We start from the raw sequence: 13,125 nt of genomic DNA on the forward strand, positions 1-13,125 counted from the left end.
AGGTGACGATTTTTGTATCTTTGAATCTTGCCAAAGAAGTTTCACTTCTGACCCATGTGCTCGGCACACACGCTCTTTTTTTCCCTAAATTCCCGATACTACCTATTTAATTACAGGCATATGGGGTGACGGTTCTGTCTTAACCGAGGTGCTTTTATCTCTTCTGGAAAAGAAATCAGTTGAATTATTACTAAGTGATTACTGCGAAACTTACCTTGACGCCTTTGCTACTGTGTGAGTACGGGTACATTTTTTTACTTGATTTTTAGTGTTAGACCCGTTATCATTACTATTTAGATATTTCAGTTACAAAGAAAGAAAAAAAATAATTGTTATTTACAACAACACGATTATAGGTCTACCAGAATCTGATGGCATATTTATATTTAAGAAATCAAAGATTTTCATGTGGCAACTTATTTGACAACTATCAAATTGGTTGTCAAATTATTTGTCTTTTTAGCAGTAAATGAATAATTTTTAGGATTTTGTCTAAAAAATCTTCGAAAATGTCGACAAAGCCGCTGTGATCACAAGCAAGAGGTGTTGTTTATAATGTGTATAGAAAAACTTTCGATGAAGAAGGGTCAAACACATCACAATTTTCAATTTTAAAGATTTTATTGGTAAATTGGACTTACCCGTTTTGATACTTTAAATTAAAAAAATATTATATCTAGGTAAATAATAATATAATAATATTGTTTGTTGATTAGAATATAATTTTATGAAAACTTATTACAGGAGTTTCCAATTCGGCTATTCGTCAAGTCCAAGCTGTCCAGGTCAATTTTATAATGTGTTTATCTGTTAATACTTACGAAAATAAACATAGTTTTATTTTATTTTTATTTTATTTATAAAAAATTATAAGCAGTTTTGATCTACATTATCATTATATCGATATTTTCACATGGCATACTGGTAATGAATAATATACAAATATAGGTATGTGTTAATAATAATATGTATTACCTGTATAAAAGTAATATGTATAATTGTATATTATACATGTAAGTATGTACCTACATAATATTAAGTGGATATCTCATTATTTAGTACAGTATTGTCCACTTATGTAATGTGACTAATGATATTGAGGACAAAATAAAAATAAGCAGTATCAAGATCGTTCAGTCCATTTTCCCTAGGGTTGCACACTCAAAATTTTGATTTCCCTAATTGCCATCAGATTCTGGTTTACCTATAATCACACATAAATTAGTAGGTAACAAAAAAAAAATGAGTACCTACTTATTGGATTCCGCTTTTCTAGGATTCGATTCTTAATTAGATAAGTACCTATAGTCTATACTATTCACACTTATATTATTAATCGTTTACATTTCAGTTCTGAAGGAATAGGCTTTACAAACTCACAGTTGAGTACCACCAAATTAGAGGAGTTTCTGAGATTCTCGAAAAAGTACAAAATATTTTTTGAAAAGTTTTTCATCGAAAATAATCAAACCAAAAATAAAGCAGCCAGTGCTTCCGATGTAATTGCCAAAAGATTGACCGATCGATTGAAAGCGGGCTTTAAAGATACGAAATTTTACTGGCAAACCTTATCTAAGGCTATTGTTAATAATATTGAGTCTGAGCGACAGAATAGAGGCAAATTCTTTAAGGCCATCGAGATACATATATTAATACTTAAGTTTTTGAAAGCCAATAACGAAATCGTTATATGTAATTACAAATCTGACTTCGAAGACTTCTTAAATACGACATGCAATGCTTATTTCTTACAATCCGACAACAAGAATATGGAAGCGGCCGTTTTGGGAGCATTACTTAGTTTTTATGTGGATTTGCAGAATATAGACGGGTTATTAACCAAAGTGAAGGATCACGGATTAGATTCACTTTACTCAGTTTATGATAAAGTGGTACGGGCATGGCTCGAAAGCGAGGCGGCTAGTCGCTGCCTCGTCGACCTTGTGTTTGAGTTGGCGAAATTCTTCACTGAAGAGGAACTGGATCTTATGTTTAAATCCTTCGAAAAGGTAAGCACTTTTGTGACCGACTTATTGAAGTGAAAACTTCTTTAGCGGCGTTGAGCACTTTTTCTGTAATGGGTATAAAATCTTAAACTCGCGTCAGGACACGTGACCTGATCGAAAAAGCGTAAGACGGATACCATTCCAAAATATCAAAGTTTTCACTTCTGCCGGCACTCCCGGAGTGCAACCCGTCTTTTTTTTTAAATAGTTGAGTCCACGTACATACTTCAACTAAGGTACCTCTATTATTATTCTACAATTTTTTTTAAAGTACTAATAATAATAGACGGGCATTTCTCCGCAACTCGACGTCAAGCGCCTATTTACGTACATACTTACAAGTGTAGGTATATTATGTACTTACTAGCTGTCCCGGCGAACTTTGTACCGCCCTGTCAATGAATGTTGTGTTACCTTTTAGCTGAACTAATTTAGGCTTTGGTGAACGTAATACAATGATACAAAATAAATATTTATATGGATTGATATGTAATAGTATTTTAATTTATTACTTCAAACACGTCTCAGAGAAAAATGATTGAATTTTAATAAGTCGTGCAGCATGGATTAACTCTTTTCATTCTTTAACTGTTATCGACCACACGCCTGACGCCATCGTTTCGTTTCACTTTAGTTGTGATAATAATTCTACCATTATCATTGGGCGATCGACGCTGATACAGTGGGTAACCATCGTTGCCTGTGATGGTCTCTGCCATCAATTTTCGTGGATACCTTTTGGTACACCTGCTGTCAACCATGCATGGTGTTTGGTGGTTGATGGTTTCACACGGTCCATGAATGACGATAAATCATGTTGTCAATCATGTACAATCGTAAACAATGGACTATTGTTAATTATTTAAAATAATAATTTAAAAAATATATTCATGAGTTTTCAATCTATAGTGGTTTAAAGTTAACTCAAAAATGGAGCATTTTCGTAAATTTTCTAAAAAATCTTAGAGAAAGTGTAAGAAATGTTATAGTATGCTATATATTCGATGATCTACTCAATAAGCTCTTTCATTTGATACCCCACACGGCATGTTTTGGAAATTTTTATTTTTTTCTCTTTACAATTACATGACCATTACTACAAATACAATTCAATTTATATAAATAAGTAATTATCTTTTATATATACCTATAGATAAATATTGTTTGATTGAAAACCATTACGTTACTAATTGTTATAATTATTGATTTTATGAAATACCTACATATATGAATGATAACGATCTCTGTCTTACGAATAGTCTTTTGCAAAAGTATTACTATGTACCTAGCTTTACTCATTTAACTAAATAACAAAAATGTACAATATTTTTCAGTTACCTTTACCGGTGGTGCAGTGGTGCACGTCGGCGGGCCTGTCTCTGCCGCACTGCAGCGGCGCGGCGGCGAGGTGGCTGCGCGCCGACCTGCTCGAGCTCACGCTCGGCGCGCCCGAATTTCGCCCCCTGGGACCAGCAGCTATCAAAATCATTCTGGAATGTCTTGCGCGTGATGGTAAACATCATATTTGATTTAAAAGTAAATGAATGCTCTGCATATTTCTGGACTCTTGGCCAGTGGTGACTGGTGACTATAGATATATAACAGCGGATACGTGAAGCATTCTACCTGGAAATTGTAGTACGATTAGATATCGAACGTGTGATACGTTTATACGTCTATGTACGGGCCTATTCCGTACGTGTGTATAATTAATTAATATTAAATAAAAGAGTTATTAAAATATAAAAAACTTGTAATTAACTGAATATAATAACTATATAATGGATGTATGAGTCACGCGAGGTACTCTTAATGACCGTCGACGATGAACTGATTTGAATATACCTAATATAAAGTTTAAAATATTGGAAACAATTTTAGTTACGCAATATGCAAGCAAAGCGCCTTATTGCACTTTGGACGTGCTTGCTCGTACATTTTCCCGGGCGGGAAAGATGAGGGTTAGTATGAGATGAGGTGACCCCATGATACAAGGTGATAACAATTTTTCTTAATTATAGTGAACCCCATGATTAGTAATACAATCTATAACTTCTTACAATAATATAAAATAGTATTTAATAAAATAGTACAATTTCTTAAACTATAACTTATAGGGGGGAATTGGTAGTGTGAGTGAGGTATTCGTTAGGAACACTAAACTTCGGTGTCTTTTTCACTAAATCACTAGCACTTGCACTTTTGTTGTGGACTGGAGGGCCAGGCTCACCGGAGCCGGCCGCGGCGGGGCCGCGCGCCTGCTGCTGCACTGGAACCGCTTTCAAACATTATCTATTGCTCCGCCGAGTCCAGGATAGGAAACAATAATGTATCGCAGCGTGGTATTACTTGATTGGTTCGTTATTTTCATGTATTGAATATTTATTTGATGATCTTGATGTTCATCTTGATGTTATGAGAGGTATCATTTGTAGAGGCTGTATATGTTTTATTGTGTATGTTTAATGTTATTGTTTACATTGAGTCATTAACAGGCTATTATTCGCTTGCCTCGTGCCGTGCAACATGACTCCGTCGCAATATGATCGCGATTGTATTGTTCCACAAATCTTATCTGGGTAGTTCATATATTTTTCCATGGCTTTATTGCCTTCTAATTAGGGTTGAGTATTGTAATATACAACTAACCGCCAGTCGTCTCTAACTATTTGTATGTCTTTAATACGATCAAAATAAATACTATTGTTGCTAGGTAAGTTACTTATGTTATACAAACCATGACCTACAGGGATCATAATATAAAATAATTATAAAGAAATTGCAACGGATGCAAAACTAAACGTTTTATATTTTCTCAAGGGTTTAATACTAATTTGTTCCTTTTTTAAATTATTCGTACTAGGGATTTGATTCACGGGTAACCTGCATAAGTTAATAACGGGCCGTTGCATGAAACCCTTATTCGTTTTGAGCGTCACGTCGTCCCTCGGCGGGAGGATGTCATCCTTAATGATGACACTATCCCCTAATTTTACATTTGACTTAGGCTGCCTCCATTTACTACTAACTGTTAATAAAGTTAAACACTCCTCAGGCCACCTGTTCCATATATTATTAAGAAATATTTTTTGATTGAGATGCCACCTAGTTCTAAGGTCTGTTTCGGTGTCATATGAAGTAAGAATAGGGTCGTAGTTGACGAGGCATTTTTTTCTTAGCGGAACTAATTTGGTTTTTCCCGCCACTAAAACAACTGACGAATTATTATTACGCGTAATTTTACAATAAACAACAGAGCCGTAAGCTTTCGTGCTTGCGTCACAAAAGCCATGCAGTTCTATCAAATCATTCTCTTGAGTTTGCAGCCACCTCGGTACTTGAAACTGGCTGATGGTGTCGATATCTTGTTTTATCTTACACCATTTTTCAGAGATGTGTTGTGGTACGAGCTGAGCCCATGGTAAGTTTTCTCTCCAAACATCTTGAAACAATATCTTAAGCTTTGTTGTGAGGAGAGAAAGCCAACCTAGTGGGTCGAAGATCTTAGATATCTCCGACAATAGAGATCTTTTCGTAAGCTTTATACACGTACTTAACTTAGATTGAGATATAAAATTATCGTTTTGCGGATCCCACCCAAGACCTAAGGTCTTTGTTGACTCCACTTGCTTGAAGTCAAAGCAATCTTGATGCTGTATAGTCAACGTGCTTAAGTAGTTGAGGCGAGTTTGATTTCCATTTTCTTAAGTGGAAACCGCCCTTCTTCAACAGATTAATCATATCTGTTTGTAGCTGCTTGGCTGCCTGAAGCGAGTGGGTCCCATGAATGAGGTCATCCATGTAAAATGATTCCTCAAGGACGCTAGGCGCTAAACTATCTTGAAAGTTCGACCTTTCGTCATGAGCTAATTGTTTGAGTGTCATCATGGCAAGGAACGGAGCCGCTTTCGTTCCATATGATATAGTAGCCAAGTGATACTCAAGTAAGTTTTTATTTGGACTATCCCTCCATAAAATCATTTGTAAATTCTGATCTTCAGGGTTAATCCATATTTGTCTATACATTTTTTCTATATCGGCCGTAAATGCATATTTAAATTGCCTCCACTTAATAACGAGACTAAATAAATCTTATTGGAGATTCGGCCCCCGATACATTACATCATTTAAACTAGAGCCTGATAAAGTTTTACTCGAAGCCTTAGATACAACGCGTAACTTAGTTGTCGTTGAATCGTTTCGGGTGACACAATGATGAGGTAAATAACACCTAAGGTATGTGCTACGGTCATCGGTCGCGGGTGTCATAGAATTGCACATAATCATTCTTAATAATTTTATTACATTCGAGTTTCCGTTCTAAATTATAAAATTGAGCAATTGCTTTTGATTTTGAATTGCCTAATTTTTCCTTGTAGTCGGGTAACAACGGTAACCTGACCTCATATCGCCCGTCTTCCCGCCTTTTTGTCGTTGACTTGTAAAACTCTATACACTTATTATCTTCCAAAGATAAATCGGATTTTTCGGAAATATCTTCAATTTCCCAAAAATTTTGTATCGCTTCGAAGTTATGTAAAACTACGTTGCATTGAAACGTTTTTGTATTGCCACTCAAAATCCAACCGAGCTGCGTCTGTTGAGCAGTCGGTAAGGTCGAGTTTACTTTACATATTCCATCCATAATAACGATAGAATATATATCTGCACCTAATAAAATATCTACGGGGCGACTTTTATAGAACTCAGGGTCCGCAAGGGTAATATGATCTAAGTATGACCAGTTTGGTTTTTCAAAAGTACAACTAGGCAAGTTTTTAATAAGTTGTTTCATAATTAACGCGTCGGTTTCAAAGGAAAAATCGCTGACTAGAGATGAACACTTTAATGTGACCATACCCTTACTATTGCTTTCCTTATCGCCGACTCCCGAAATCACACCCTTACACCGCTGCCTAGGGATTTTCAGAGCCTGTGCTGCGTGTTCGGTAATAATACTAGTTTGCGAACCTTGATCTAGTAGAGCCCTAAGGAACAACCACCATACCTTTCCCTTATTCTCTCCAGATCCTTTTTTATTGTCTCACGAGTGTGTCCATCTATCTCCTTACTTGATAGCCTCGTGAAGTTCGCCTCATATTCGAACCAATAGCTTTCCAGGAGGTCCAATCTCTTCTTAATGTACTGGGGTGTTCTCCTGCTTGGGCCATCCTTCTTGAAATTAGTATAAATGTTTTCTATGGCCGATGCCAGCTGCTGCTGGTTGGCTTGTATATCAGCGACCGAAGACATTGTTGTTCATGTAATATTAGGACTATACTACCAACTATTCACTTGCTAGAACAGTATATAGTAGTATATAGCCGCTTGTCTATAATGCACTGTATTGCCACAGGTGCACAGGTCTACGGAACCACACACGCGAACGTACAAGGGTCCCGCTTTACGGTTGCTCGAAGGACCAGAATGTACGGGCCTATCCCGTACGTGTGTATAATTAATTAATATTAAATAAAAGAGTTATTAAAATATAAAAAACTTGTAATTAACTGAATATAATAACTATATAATGGATGTATGAGTCACGCGAGGTACTCTTAATGACCGTCGACGATGAACTGATTTGAATATACCTAATATAAAGTTTAAAATATTGGAAACAATTTTAGTTACGCAATATGCAAGCAAAGCGCCTTATTGCACTTTGGACGTGCTTGCTCGTACAGTCTATTATGTTTCAGAAACGCTGCTAACTGCGAGTGCTTTTGACACGTTATTATCGCCAAACGTGACTCTGGTGACCGATTGCCCCGCCCTCGCATTGTCTCTACTTCTCCATACTTTCGAACTTCATCTGACAGTTCAGGTGAGACGTCTATATTGTCGTGGTCTAGACTCTAGTCTATCTAATTTGTTCATAAAAATCTTATTTGTTTTTCTACTTTCAATAAATCTTAGAGTAAAATGACATTTATAGAACGTTTATAATATAATATATTAATGTTAGATGTATATTTTTGTCGATCAATAGCAGTGTCATTATAGTTGTAAGAAACTTATTCCTATTGGAACATGTTTAGCGGTCGAATCCTTGTCGAATCCAATAAAATGCCTTCCTTCGAATCGTGGCGCATTCGTACGGATCGAATCGTCCCACGTTGTTTATTCAACTGTAGACGGTTTATGTAATATCGGTAGTGCGGTACTTCATTCAGCACATTTTATGTAACAAATAGATAGGGAGGCGAGGTAGCTAAATGGCGTAATTAAACGGCGCCGTCGAGACTTATCAAAATCGATAGATAAAATAATTTCGAAAAGAAAAGCTTCTATGGTAAAAACCATTTTAGCGGTGGGTTTGGCGTGTACGGATTTTCAAAAATGTAAAAAAAAATAGTTACTTGGGCATTCTCGAGCGCGTCAGATATTCATACTACGTATGCCCCAAGTGCCTCTGATAACAACGGTATACTAATCTGCCGGTTTGCGTGGTGGGGCTAGGCATATTAATTCGTCAAAAATGCACAAAAAAAAAATTTACTCGAGCGCGTCAGATTTTCGAATGGGGTGTTAAGTAGGCCCCAAGGAAGCTCCCCTTAAAAAAACTGACGATTTCGGCGTGACGATAAGTTACGATGAATTTTTGAAAATGCAGAAAAAAAAAGTCCTTTTGAAATACTCGAGCGCGTCAGATTTTCATAGGGGAGGTTTATCTCGGTCTCCTGAAAGCATATTTTCTTAATCTGACAAAAATGTTGGTGGGTTCTCTTAATCTGACCGAAAAAGGTTTGAGAGTTTCTTTTTTTTAATCATCGTTATTTCATATCAATTTTTCATAACACCCTCAGTTTTCGAGATATACTCAAAAAACCGAGAGTTTGAGTTTTTATGATGCTTCAAGTCAAAAAGTTTTAACTTTGGACAAAAATGTAAAGAGACCTTTTTTGTGTAAAATAAAATTAGCTTTTTTGTTTATTCAAACTTTGTTTTTTGTAAAATGTATCGTTCGCGACTTATATACTGCAACGCGTTTTTCGGAAGACGAAATGGCTCCTCCAGACTTCCGGTCACGCGGAAACCGGCAGATTTTGTATTTTTAGTAAGTTTTAGATTATATTCTTCAAAATAAAAATAAAAACAATCGCGCTCGAGAATGCCGGATTAACGTTTTTTTTTTACAAGTTCGCGACCCTATAACTTGGCGGCGTCAAGGACTTATCGTCAGATTAGTTAAATTTAGTCTTAAAACACTAAAATCAACCCCCAATATCTTAATCTGACGCGCTCGAGTATTTCAGACTATCGATTTTTTTTTACTAATCTGATCGTCTATCCTGGGCGCGCGTCACTACTTAAAGAGCTAAATAGTTAACAAGGTTGTTCTATTAGGTCTAAGGTATCTCTCATATCTTAAACTGCCACGCTCGAGTATTGCAGAAAATTCCCCTCTTCGCCTCCCTATCTAAAATGAATTCGATAAATAGCGGACCATTTTGCAAATGGGCATTATGCCACATGCTGTCAACAGTCAAACTGAACCTTCTATCAGACGAGGATTTTGAATTTGACAAAATTGAAACTTTTTTCAGTGTTGACAGTAAAAGTATGTTGTTATGTCATTCATGCGGTCATTTTATTTTGACCTCTTCGAATTCGAATTATTGCTTTCTGTTGTATTCTATTACGTACTATGTAGCCGTCGCGCGTCGGTGTTTCAACTTTCATGTCGTGTAGCGAAGCGTGTACCGGGCTGCTAGTTATTTATTTAAGTATCTACCTACATTATATGTATAATTTTTTATTTATTATTTTTCTATTAAGAATACTTGGGGCGTGGCGTGATACAATTGAAACCCGAAGTCAAAAACATAGTTTTTAGAATTTTTATCTGTTTGTATATCTGTATGTCTGTATGTATGGCCGGGCTAAACTCAAAAAGATACTGCATGGATTTACTTTAAATTTGGTACAGAGATAGCTTGAGACCTGAGGAAGGACATAGGATAGGATTTTATCCCGAAAATACCACGGGAACGGGAACTAGGAATGCGAGTTTTTTTTGACTACGCAGGCGAAGCCGCCGGCGGAAAGCAAGTGATACATATTTTCGTTCTGTAGGTACTAATATTAATTTCATAAATGTAAACAAACTTTGATACTTATGAATTTAAATGAACGATGCAAAGGTGGGGGACAACGATGAGAGCGCGCGACGCCTGCAGCAGTGCGCGGAGGCGTGCGCGGCGCGCGCGCGGTTGCCGCACCGTGCCGCCGGCCAGTTCGCGCGCGGCGCCGCTGCCGCGCTGCAGCGCCGGCTCGCACTTCTGTGAGTGACCAATCTCTTTGGTGGCTTTTGTCTGCAATTGCTTTTGTTCAGTGTCGGTTCACACCATTTTCACATCTAAAATTTAATAATTTTCCGATCTATTATTTTGATTGATTATCTGAGCGCATTTGTATTTTCAGCGAATATCCTTATGATGAGATTTTCGTGAATCATTTGGCGGAATTGAGTTTCTATATAACGGATTATTTCAACCGAACCACAGAAAACGATACGATAGGAGAGATCCACGAAATACTTTTTGAAAATCCAACAGATTATAAATGTTCAACTACGGTGCGAACCTTCGCCCTCGTCAAAGATTGCATCTTAGGCCTTTTGAACTGTCCCACGGAAGTGGAGGACGAGTCTCTCGGCTTCCGTCGCGAAGGAATAATGCCAATTCTGGACGGGAACGAGGAAATATACCTGAGGAAGAAGGATATCGAAATATTTAGCCGGAATGTTCTTTTCCGTGGGCTGTATTTGCTGAAGGCAGCGAGCAACATAGACAAAGCGAAAGATTTCGCGCAGGGCGCGTGGTCGCCGGCGGTGCAGCGGCTCGTGCGCGCCTCCGTGGACATCGCGCGCGACTACGCCGTGCTGCACTCGCTGCACGAGGTGCACCCCAACCGCTCGGCCTACTTCACAAACGCCACGCCGCTGGTGAGAATCGCATTCTTGATCCCTTGCTGTAGTATTCCTTGCGAAAAAAAGAAAATTCGTTTCGTTGTAACGAAACTTACACGGTTAATGTTCTTTGTTTCAGATGCCGTTCGATGATATTCTCCAAAAGGGAAGACACTGGGCGGTGCAATTTTTATATAAAATAGAAAAAGAAGGTTGTAAAGATTTTTTCGTATCGGTCGTTAAATTATTGACCGACCTTTCGAATAAGTACGGCTACTACTACGCATACGCCCGCTCCCAAAGAGAGTACAAAGTCGACAAAAGCGCACAAACAAATTTTCTAAACGAGAATTATATACGGAGAACCTTTTACCGCAAGGAAGGATCGGAGTTCAAGGAATTGATTCAATCGAATGGATATTTTCACAGCATTCAGGTAAATTATAAAAATGAATTCGTAATTTCGGACTTCGTACCTACCGTATTATGCGCTGCGATCATACGCAACATATCATACGTCAACAGTAGGAATGCGACCTACGAATCGTCATACAGTATAAATGAGAATCTTAGAACGCGAGGCATATCGCGTATATATTACAACCGATGCTATGTCGATAATATGTCGTAATCTTTATTACGACATATCGACACAGATTAAATAAAATGATGCACAAAGACGCGTTCCAGATGAGCGCGACCGACACGGCATCGGACAAGGGAAACGTGCGGGCCGCGAGCGTGATGGCGGCGCGCACCGCCGCGCTGCGCCTGTGGCGCCGCCAGCCCGACCGAGTCGACCTGCCCAACGACCCGAACCATCTCGACTACTACAGCGCGCTGCCCGAGGGGTACGAGTCAATGACCTATTATACTAGTAGACGCGGCATACGCCAACATCATTGCACTAAAAAACAGCGTAATTAATACATACCTACTTACTAACGCATTATCACCAATACAGTTGTTCTCTCTTTCACTCTCACGCACGAGACATAATACATGTCTCACTCATGTACTTCGTAATAACAACTGCCGATTAAAATATAAAAAGAACGTCCAGCCACGACGCTGAATGGTGCGTGACTAAGTGAAACTCGGGCACTTACCTGAGTTTTTTCTTGCCAAAATAGAGAGCGGGTAACGTATCTAGCTTTTTTATATATCATAGGTACGAGTGCCGAAAATTGCGTGGGGTGTCCCTTTAGAAACATAAAATCTTACATAAAACCGAAAGAATATAATAAATTCGATTTTGGCGGGATCACGGGTGACGAGTGGTCAGACGTGGCGTCGCGTCGCCCCGGTATAGCGGAACACGCGGCTTCGAATCTCATTTCTCTTGATCGAATTTTTTCTATTCTTTAAAAATTTATAATTATTATCTGGTACCTACCTAGTTGTCGTGGCCATATCGTAGATTTGCTCACTTCATGAAATACTCGATAATTTCATGAAATGATCGCATTTCATGACGTGGGCAACTTCTTGGGCAACTTGGTTTGACTAGTTCATTCGTATCTAATAAATAATAATTCGTCACTCTATTACTTGAATAGCCTGATCGGGTGAACTCCTGACGGGTGTATCTGAGCGAGAAAGGTATAGACATCAATTAAGTTTTCACTTCTGCCGTGGCCCGTAGGGTATTAAACTATTAACCACTACCTCTATCGCTATGTACATTTGTCTATTATGACCGTCAGGCGAGCTTCGGACATGGAGTGGGAAGAGATATTGAGCCACAGCACCATGCTGTGGTACCTGTACTACAGAGTCCGCAACACGACCAGGTTTTTCTACACAGTGACGCAGAGGCCGGTGCAGCAGGCGCTGGCCGCGCTGGCACGAGAGCCGGCGCGCATCACCGCTAAGGTGCGCGTTGCGCCTCCTGAGCTAGCTCGTTTGATCCATTGAAATGTTACATTTTTTAGCCCTAACCTTGCATTTTTTAGAGGACGCAATTTTGTTTTTTTGATGTGTAGGGGGGGTCAGTGTGAAGTTAAAACCAAGTTTGTGGGGTCGCCACCCTTGTCCCACGGCCGCCATCTTGAAAATAGCGGTTGAAATGGTTTTTACGATATATCTCTTAAACTATTTATTTGATAAAAAAAATTTGTGTACATTATTTGTTGCAAATTGAATTCTCTACAACTTTGGTGTAGTAACTTTTAGTCGTAGAACTATAAATAAAAAAGTTATAAG

General features: G+C 38.3%; 1 protein-coding gene across 1 annotated transcript in view; it reads left to right on the forward strand.

Annotated features, from left to right (window-relative positions):
• The window catches only part of LOC123694584, a 77,018-nt gene that overhangs the window by 17,676 nt on the left and 46,217 nt on the right, over window positions 1-13,125 (forward strand). The window contains exons 5-13 of the mRNA XM_045640051.1: window positions 117-234; window positions 1,352-2,009; window positions 3,341-3,518; window positions 7,709-7,833; window positions 10,154-10,293; window positions 10,434-10,956; window positions 11,060-11,356; window positions 11,611-11,771; window positions 12,627-12,795. Coding sequence (XP_045496007.1) covers window positions 117-234; window positions 1,352-2,009; window positions 3,341-3,518; window positions 7,709-7,833; window positions 10,154-10,293; window positions 10,434-10,956; window positions 11,060-11,356; window positions 11,611-11,771; window positions 12,627-12,795 — 2,369 coding nt within the window. The remainder of the gene's footprint in view (window positions 1-116; window positions 235-1,351; window positions 2,010-3,340; window positions 3,519-7,708; window positions 7,834-10,153; window positions 10,294-10,433; window positions 10,957-11,059; window positions 11,357-11,610; window positions 11,772-12,626; window positions 12,796-13,125) is intronic.

The sequence above is a fragment of the Colias croceus genome, chromosome 9 (genome assembly GCF_905220415.1).
Source record: "Colias croceus chromosome 9, ilColCroc2.1".
NCBI classification, from domain to species: domain Eukaryota; kingdom Metazoa; phylum Arthropoda; class Insecta; order Lepidoptera; family Pieridae; genus Colias; species Colias croceus.